This window comes from Gavialis gangeticus, unplaced genomic scaffold (genome assembly GCF_001723915.1).
Source record: "Gavialis gangeticus isolate Ggan-Ray unplaced genomic scaffold, GavGan_comp1, whole genome shotgun sequence".
Taxonomy (NCBI): Eukaryota; Metazoa; Chordata; order Crocodylia; family Gavialidae; genus Gavialis; species Gavialis gangeticus.
This window is the reverse complement of record NW_017728992.1, coordinates 10,320,135-10,329,721: the sequence shown is the minus strand read 5'-3', so window position 1 is coordinate 10,329,721 and position 9,587 is coordinate 10,320,135. Positions and strand designations below refer to the sequence as shown.

General features: G+C 41.3%; 1 protein-coding gene across 2 annotated transcripts in view; it reads left to right on the top strand.

The window, feature by feature from the left end:
- VWC2 (von Willebrand factor C domain containing 2) overlaps positions 1-7,347 on the top strand; it is a 131,824-nt gene extending 124,477 nt beyond the window's left edge. The window contains exon 3 of one of the 2 annotated variants that reach the window (XM_019520904.1): positions 6,532-7,347. In XM_019520904.1, the coding sequence (XP_019376449.1) occupies positions 6,532-6,683 (152 nt within the window). In that variant the 3' untranslated portion in view covers positions 6,684-7,347. The remainder of the gene's footprint in view (positions 1-6,531) is intronic. The other variant, XM_019520909.1, reaches the window with a different exon arrangement.
- The last annotated feature ends 2,240 nt before the right edge of the window (positions 7,348-9,587 follow it).

The following is a 9,587-nucleotide window of genomic DNA, read 5'->3' as shown; positions in this document are numbered from 1 at the left end:
TAAGTCATGTTGTGCATGTCTGAGATGCCATGCTTAAGCTTAACATGGTTTTATTTTGCATTTTTGGGTATTGACTTTGTTTTATCAGCCTCTGGTGTTAATGGAACAGAAGTGATAAGATGAAAATGTCCAGTGCCCTCTCAGAGTGCTCTGAGCATCTGAAATCCAAAATGGGTTTTCCCAGTTTGTATGAGCACCACCTCTAATTTTTTGAATCCAGAGTAGGGCTTTTTGAGCCATAAGACAGCATAAGTACAACATTTTGAAGGTGTGTGTTGGCTCCTAAACTATGGGGTCTGCCCCACATTTGGGCTTTGAAACCCCCAGATTGTTCTTAAAATTGGGCAAGGAGGAATTCTCCTTCTACAAGTAGAATTCCAGCTGGTCTGCTTTAGCAGGATCCAAAGATATCTAGAGTATAGCTAAAGGCTAAACTAGATTGAGAACAGTCAATACTCTGACAGGGAAAGAGGTGATGAACTTATTTTTGTTAAAGAATCAGTGTAGACTATGCTAGTTTCAGACCACCTCTGCTAGCTAGCCTAGCTGATTTTTGTGCATTATCCATCTCACTGACATTTCTCTGAAGCTGCATAATGTGTATACACACATCCATGATGGGAAAACAAAGTCAAATTGCGAAGATACAGGCTCTTTAGAAGAGATTATAGTGAGTGGAAGGGCATAAAGTACACAGATATCATCTTCAGAGAAAACAGTGATTGGATTTAGAGGAAAAAATAGCTTGCTGTTCAGAGTCTAGTCTGGGTCAGTATTACATGCTGGAGTGTTTTTCTTTTCTGTCCCCATGCTGTGAAAAATCCATCCAAAATTGTTCAGTAAGCACGGAAGGGACTTGAGCTTAATGTTCCTATTGAATGTCAGTGCCCTATAGCAGTACAGCACTGGGAGCCAGTCAAAAATAATCTGAAATTTGAGGTCTAGTCCTTAGCTTCCTTAGCCCCAAGTATACCTCCTAAACTCTGAGATGGAGATAAGGGCTTCTGTCCTATGACAGTTTATGCTGTGATGGCCTACTGCTTGCAGGAGAAAAGTGAAAGTGAGAGTGGAAACGGCATATTTGACTGGTATTAGAAGTACAGTTATTAAGGAGTTGAGTATAGTTGGCACACTGAGTTAAAGCAGCCTTACATCCAAGTGTTACTGAGGGTAGCTCATAATTCTAACAAACTAAAATTTGCTCTGACATTTGATATAGATTTCATAGACATTATGGCTGGAAGGGACCTCGCAAGATCATCGGGTCCACCCTGCTGCCCAAAGGGCAGGCAGTCAGCAGGGGTCAAATGATCCCAGCAAGATATGCATCCAAGTGTAGGTACCCAGAGTAGGTGCCTGCACCACCTCTGGAGGGAGTATATTCCAGGCCCTGGGGACTTAGTAAAGCTTTTCCATATGTCCAACCTAAAACGGTCTTCCGATAGTTTGTGACTCTTGGACCTAGTCTTCCCTGGGGTGCCCTGGTTCTCCCAGTTTGTGGTGCACACCCCTTATATATTTACCCAAACTTGATATTTCTTGGTCCAATTTTCTGTCTACTACATTACGGGAAGAAGTGTTTAAAGCATGATTGACTAAGTTACTGCAGCTGGTTTATAAACAAAAGAATAGATGAATGTGTACACATTAAAGTCATGTGAGTCTGGAAAAGAAAGAAATTAAGCTGAATTGTATAAAGCATGGATATGTGTTTATGAAAGGGGAGGAGTGGCAGCCTGAAATTCTCTTACAAGGTTGTCAAGGTTACAGGGAGCATTGCTTCTATAGGTGAGTGGCTTGAGTATTCTCTGTTGATAATTGGTATTGGCTGTTTTCTTCTGAGATAACAACATTTGCATTTTAATTAAATCCCACTGTATTTATCAACATTAGAGCATATAACGTCATAATTCATTGGAAGTTTTTTCGTAGTATCAATTTAAAAACTCATAAAAACATTTTGTAAAAGTTGCATTTACTCCAGTGGAATCTTTGTTTATCTTTGAGAGGTTTAAGAAGCAATATCAAACCATAAAATCCTAATGAATAAGACCTAGTTAGGCTGAGACCACATTGACCCTTCTAGAAACTTCCAAGTTACTTATTTAGTGGTTCTAGTGTCAGGCTCATTTTTATACTGGGAAAACTATATTATGTTTCCTTATGGACAACCCTGTGACAGCAGGAACAGCCTCTTAGCCTTGCAAAAGTTTTCCCACTGCTGAGTGCTTTTTGGCACAAGTAAAAATGACAGGATCTTTTCTACAGTATTTTGCAAAACACATTTCTATTAGTGTTTGCATTAGGCATGTCCTGTCACACTGCTTGTCTTGCAAGAGTGAGACAAGGTTATATCTGGAGTTGGTGTAAAAAAGTGCAGCCTTGTTTGTGTCACTGGAATTAGGCATCTGTAACAGACTGTCCTCAAAGTATGACAGAGTCCTGCTACATCTACAGTTTGTGCCATGAACAGATCTAGAATTTTGAAAAGGGGGGATGCCAATGGTGAGGTTCATCAGCAAATATACAACAACACACATTTTTCTTCAATTAAACAAAAAAACTAGAAGCTTTACTAATATGCTAGGGGCCTAGAGCTGGGTTATTCTGTTTAAATTGAAGCAAAAGCAAATATAACTTAGCTGCAATGAGTTAAAAACAGTCTGCAGGGCTGTGAAATAAGAGTTGCATTACTGGGAGCAGCTAACAGAGAGCAGAACAAAGGATAGCTTGATTGGTGGCACATCAAGACCATTAAAAAGGATTGTTAACACTTATGGAATGAAGTCAATTGACTCCCTCAGTGCTGCCGGACTAGAAGTGCTGCTGCCACTGTCAAGCAGTGGGTTATAAACTTTGGGTGGACCAGGAATCAAAGGGGAATGCAAGTGCACAAGTGAATCCACGCCTGGATTCTACTGTTAGAAGAAACAGTGTTTTAGAAGTAAGTTTAGGGCAACCAGTGGGCTTTTTCTGGCCAAGATAAAGTGTTTTACTTTCCATTATCCCTGGTGGAGAGATGGATAATCCAGATCACTCTAACACCTGAACTAGCAAATATTCATACAGGCACAATAGCAAAATAACAATACAAAGAAAGAGCAGTGCTTTTGCACTTTAAATGCTTCTTAAGTGACAGATAAGTAACATTTTAAAAAAAAATCTTGCTGTGTCTTTTATACACCATGGCATGTCATGCCATCTGTAATTAGAAGTGACACATCTTACTGAATTACATATTGAAAACCCACAGTTTGCTCAAACCAGAGTGTGGCTTAAAACACCTTAAAAGCATTTGAAGTAGCTTCCCTGGAGTGAAATAAGGGATGCTAGTTCTGTTTTTCCTTCCCTTCCCTTCCCATCCCTCATCTGCTTAGTACCTAGCTACTTGAGCAGAACCTAGGGAGAAGTTCTGCCTGTAGTTAAATGACTTTGGCTTTTGATCTAGATAACCACTAGTATCTATCCATTATCCTTTAGTCAGTTGTCCCATCATGTCTCTGAGTATATATAAAAAGAGAGCTTGGTAGGTGATTTAAATCAAGCTAAGTGTTTTTAAAGTGCATTAACAATAAGATTGAGATCTGCCTGTTCAAAATCCTTGTGCATCTCCCAAGGAATTAAATATACATGATGCTTCCTTGCTGAGTCAGAAGTATGCAGCAGTCCAACAGAGAGCACCCTCTTGTACATCTGTATCTCTTGAAATGAATCTCTCATCTCTTGCAGGACAGATTATGAGTACCTTCATTATTATGAAATCAAGACTCATAGTAGAGATGATATCTTTTATTGGACCAATAAGATTTTTGCAAAAATCTTTCTTTAATTGCAAGCTTTCAGGCACAAATACCAGTCATCGGGCATTGGAGAAAAGACTGTAGAAGTTCAGTCTCCAGTTACCTTTGCAAGTGGAACCCAGAAAAGAAGAGACATACAGAAGTGGAGTAACAATAAAAGCTTTAGAGTTCATCTTCTGAAATGCACTACAGTGTAGAGATTGAGGACATGTGTGTAAGTGAAAATAGATAGTAGGTGCCCCTCAAACACTGGGTGAATATTCTTATTAATCCTGCTAATGCCTTTTCAGTGAGGCATAATCCTCTTCTTACAAGTGAGGACATATTTTACATCACCATACAGCTTGGAGCTAGGAGTCAAGTTCAAGGTGTTTGTGGTTTCCAGTACCATGTACAGTCCATTTGAACTTGCTAGTTAAAAGGTCCAGAGCTGAATTTTGTTTTAACACCAGTAAGTCACAGGAGTCAAAGGACTTGTAGACTGGGGATTGATGCATTGTGTACAGTTTTGTTCCAAGAATATCCACATGTTTATATGCATATAGGCATCAGTGGGTTGTTTTGCTAGAACAGGGTAGAATTAGCTCACAGTGAACTCTGTCCTGCTGTGGCCAGGCAGCTGATTTAAAGCCAGCATATCTGTGACTGCAGTGCAGACATGGCTCACTGCTGGAGATGGATCATGCCTGTTCCGTGGTGATTATGTACCTGTTAAGTGGCATCTATGTGCTGACTCCCTGGACAGTGCATTTTGTCTTTGCTGATTGAGCAGTTCTGTTATATACCTTTTCAATCCAGGGCCTTTACAGACCAATACATAAAATGCTTAGGATTCTTTATTAATTGATGATGTAAAACCACTTTCAGGCTAAACCATAGGCATTTAGGTACATGAAAAATCAGGCAACTAGAAAGTTCATCTGAAACATGCCCAAGGATGCTAGGATTAATAACAATATTGGTAAAAAAAACTTTACTGCACTTGCAGACTACAGATGGTCAGGATTCCAATGGTCTGTCTCTTCTGGAAAATATGGTACCTTCTGCAGCACCCTCAGAAGAAAGAGGGCCAATGCTCCTTACAATAGTTGAAGTCTCTTGTTCTGGCACTGCTCCAGCCCAGGGATGCATAACTTATGAAAAGGAGTCAAAACTAAGTGGTGGTAATATAACATAAGCAAAAAAACAAACAAACAAGGGTGCTGATCTTAATGTTGGCACATACTGGCAATTCTGTAACAGGCAAAACGTTGAATGAGGGAAAAGCTTTAAAACCCTAAGGGAAGCAAATTGTTTTAGAGGTCTGGGCTGCAGACCATCTGAAAAAGGAAAAGCTGTGTTGTTCAATCTGCACAGCATAAAATTCTCTCTTCAAATTTATGTGAAAAGTACACTACATAAATATATATAGACTCCTTTTACCTGGGCAACTCTACAGTATTCTGCCTAGTGTAGTGTCCACCATTGGTATGGTAGTTGTAGTGGCCAGATCATGAATGAAATTACGTTTTTCACTCCAAAGAGAAGCATAAATCATCTGACCTGTGCCTTCAAAATTATGATGTTGTTCTACTATTTATTTGCAAGAATAGGCAAAAACATGGGCCATTTCTAGAGTTTTATATGATGTAGCACAGCACTTGGTGTGGTTCTTCTCACAGATTTAAGCAACTGAAGATCTAGTCCTCAACCATAATTACTGTACCTCTTGGGCAAACACCTTCAAAGTTTGCTGAGTTTTTTGCCTACCTAAATTCCCCTAGAGTTTCAGCCAGATGAACTCAATGCACTTTAGTTCTAGGTTGCATATAAGGTTTGCTGTGTCCTGTTAACCAGTCAGGTTGCACCTTAGAAATAAATTGACTTTTGCATGCTAAATGCATGATGTGCCCTGGTCCTTTGAGAAGATAGCGTATAAATATGAGCTGGTCATTGGTAGAGTTTAGAGCACTGACATGAATACTTTTGGATTCTGGTGCTGGAAATTGATTCCTCTTTTTTGACAGGTAATTGCACGTGCAGCCACCTGTGACAGAGCAATATGATAGCATTAGCTTCTGACAGCATCATATCTGTCAGCCTGGATACTCTATGGGTAGGCACTTTTGCCCCTTCCTTGGAAACCAAGTGGTTTCAGAACACTTTGGGAAGGGGCACTTAGCGCGCAGGCTGCAATAATGACTCAAATTACTCTGCTCTGCTAGAGACTAAATAGTTTCTCAATTTAGAGAAAATAAAGCACTTGGGTATTTTCTGCTCAAGACACATTCTAAACATGTTTTCAATGAAAACAAGCAAACAGTAGAACCTAGCACAGGTTGCATAACAACCTGCAGTAGCCCTGTTGTCGTCTGCTCTCTGGACCGTAAAGAGTCTTTTCTTATATCTGAAATCTGTGTTACTCTGGATGGTCAAACTCTGTCCAGATGTCTACTCCAACTGTCTGTTTCACATTATCTTGCTATAGAGTGCTGAACAACTAGCATGATTTTCTATTCCTGGTGGGAGGGAATTATGGCCATACGCAAAGCAAGCCAAGAACCAAAAGTTCTTACGATCTTACTCTGCATTTAAACCTCCTGTACAGCCTTCACAGCCTGTGGTAGAAGTAGCATATTCTTTGTTAGGAATTTTAGATTTGCTTTGCAGTGTTTAACAAACCTAAGCTAGACAGGATCACAGTATGTTTTAAGTATCACAGTTGCATTCTAAATTATTTGCTTTGTTTTAGGCCCCAACTGCTTTGCAGAAACCACTGTCATTCCAGCAGGCCGAGAGGTGAAAACTGACGAATGCACTATATGTCATTGTACTTATGAAGAAGGCACTTGGAGAATTGAACGACAAGCTATGTGCACTAGACATGAATGCAAACAAATCTAGGAAACCTACAAATCAAAGTACTTTGATTTTTTATAAAACATTTCACTGCGGTGAGCACTCAAGATGACTCTGGGAAATCTGAATCATTGTAATTAGAAGATTTGGGGAAGGAGAAAAGAATGGCATCCTGGTATTTTGTTTTTCATAGTAACATAATACTGCAAGGCAAAGAAATGCACATATTTAAAGAAGTTTGGACATAAAGATTCCTGTCTTAATAAATGTGTTTTATTTTCACAGGGAGTACACTGAAGTATACTCTATCAAATATTCTATGTATTTCTATAATCCCATTATAGAGCTTAAAAATAAATGTTTTATATAGATAATACAGATTAAAATACTGTATGGTCACCTGTCCTACTGTATACATGAACCTTGGCTAAAACATTTCCATTCTAGTTTTATCATCTTTTTCTTTTTTCTGTTGTGGGTAACAGTATTTTGTGCCTGGCCAGGAAATAGCCAGCAGATCACAGACTTTAGATACTTTTAAAAAGTATATGTGGTGTTTCAAAGAATATTTCTGTGCAAAAGTGGGCCCAGTCCTCTTTTCAGTTTACTGGTGCCTCCCCAGAAATGGTGTAATTGGGAACAAAGCTTGAAACTGCAACTTCTGTAACACCCACTACGAATCTCTGGTTGGATAAATCACATTAATCCCCCCAAAAATGAATCTGATGCATCACATGAGGACTAATTCCATAGTGATGTAAACTGTAGCATCCTATATCTAGGGTGAAGAACTGTAAGTAGCAAAGCAGTGTAATTTGCAATTTCTTAACATTTAAAGAGTAAGCAAATGAAGGTAACTGAAACAACAGAGGGTGAAGGGGAGTGCAGCAGGTAAAGCAAGTAAAGGAAAGAAGATTAAGCAGGACTCTTACAAGAAGTTTTTTTCTGCTACTAAGGTCCTGATTGATGAAAGCAATTCCATGTGGTCTTCACTTTAAGCATAAGGTTTTCTCAGAAAGGGAAACATTTGTGAATCTGGCAGAATAGAGTGTTAGTGTCATGTTAACTACCTTGTTGAAATGAAAAATTATTTACATTATGTGGTTCAGAGACTTCTATCAATTCACCATGGGTAAAATCCAAGCCAGGCTGAAGTTAATGGAAATGTCATTGACATCAGGATTTCTCTCCCAGTCTGGAGTTTTCATATACATACATGCTTTATCAGGTTATTTTTCCAGATATATCATAAGCAAAAATGGTCAAGCAAACAGTTATATGTAGAGGACACAAATATGCCAGACAGACTGAAGCTAGGTATGTATAGCTATTCCAAATCTGACTAAGAGCAATCACAAGATGCACCTCAAGATGTAGCCTCAGTCCCCACAGGTAGAGACAGAGAGAAAGAAATCTGAGACAGACAGCTGCAGCTGAACTGCTCAAACCCCTCTTACCTGTCAAAATGATTTCCCTCAAGCGTATACACAACAACGTAAAAACCTCCAACATTGCAGTTGAAATAGAAGTGATTCTGCAGCAACTGGATTGCCAACAGGTGGGTACTAAATACCTCACCATAAAACTGAACTCTGAGTCAGAGTGCTTGGTTCTGTTGCACCACTTATTTCCTGAATGGCAATGTCTAGCTCAGTAGGTTCCTACTCCATAGGTGTGTGTACATGAGATGCTTTACTGTGAAGTAGCGTAGTTTACTGTGCAGTAAGCATTTGCATCTACATGTGCTCATGCTTACTACGCAGTAAACCTCACTATTGCAAGTAAATTTGCTCCCTGCAAATGCAAGTAGCAAGTATACTCATGAATAGTTATTGCGTAGTAATGCCCAACAGGGAGCAAATGTACTCCTGGTTAGCCAGTCACCGGGGGTGGGAGATTGCTTCCTGCCCCTGGGAGCTGCCTGCTGCTGGGGCAGGCTCTGCCATTGCAGCCTGGGTGGGGACTATGTCCCCCTGCCCTGGCAGTAGGAAGCTCCAAGGTCCTTGCTTTAAGATTGAAATCAGGGAGTGGGGGTTGGGCAATCCTTATCTCCCAGCCCCCATTTTGCCATCAGAATTGGGGAGTGGTGGGGCTGGGATCTCCCTGCTGGCAGGGGCTAGGGAGCCTGTTCCCTGCCCAGCTCCATGCATGCAGAGCTGGGCCGGGAACAGGCTCCCCAGCCTGTTTCCCACCCAGCTCCGTGATTGCAGAGCTGAGAAGGGAACAGGCTCTCTACCCTCTGACCTGCAATTGCGGAGCAGGGGCTGGGAACTGTCCCAGTAAGGGGCAGGTCCCAACCCTGCACCCTGATCTAGAGATTGAGGTGTGGAGATTGGAAAGAGCTTCAGGGGTGGGGCAGGTCCCAGCCTGCTGCCCCATCCACCTGTGGGGCAGCTATTAGCGAGCCCTCAGCTGGGTAAGGAATTCCCGTGGGTGGATTGGGGCAGGGGGCTGGGACCTACCCCTCACCTGCAGTTCTTTCCAAGTCCACTGCCTGGATCAGGGATATGGGGCTGGGAGCTCCTTGCTGGCCAGGGGGACATTGTCCTTGCCCTGGCAGCAGACAGCGCCCTGGGACAGGAAACAATGTCCCAGCCCAGTCCTTCCTGCCAGCCCCCTGCACCTAGGGGAAGCCTAGAGCTTCCTCTGGCAGTGGCAGGAGCCCTTTGTAAGGCTGCAGGAAGTGGAAACAGCTTGCTGCTAGGAGCAGCAAATCTGCTTCCACATCCCTGCATGTCTAGGTGCCTGCCTGGAAGTCTTTACTGACAAGTAAACTGATCGCAGATCAAATGCATGTGTAGACGCACCCTGTGTGAGTCAAAAGAAGAGTATGGCTCTAAATCAGATCCATATCTGATTTGGTAGGTCTGTGTTGATGTATTGATTTCACTGAGATTACTCATAAAAATGAAGCTAGCAAGCTAGGTCTTGAATTACTAAGACCCAGAT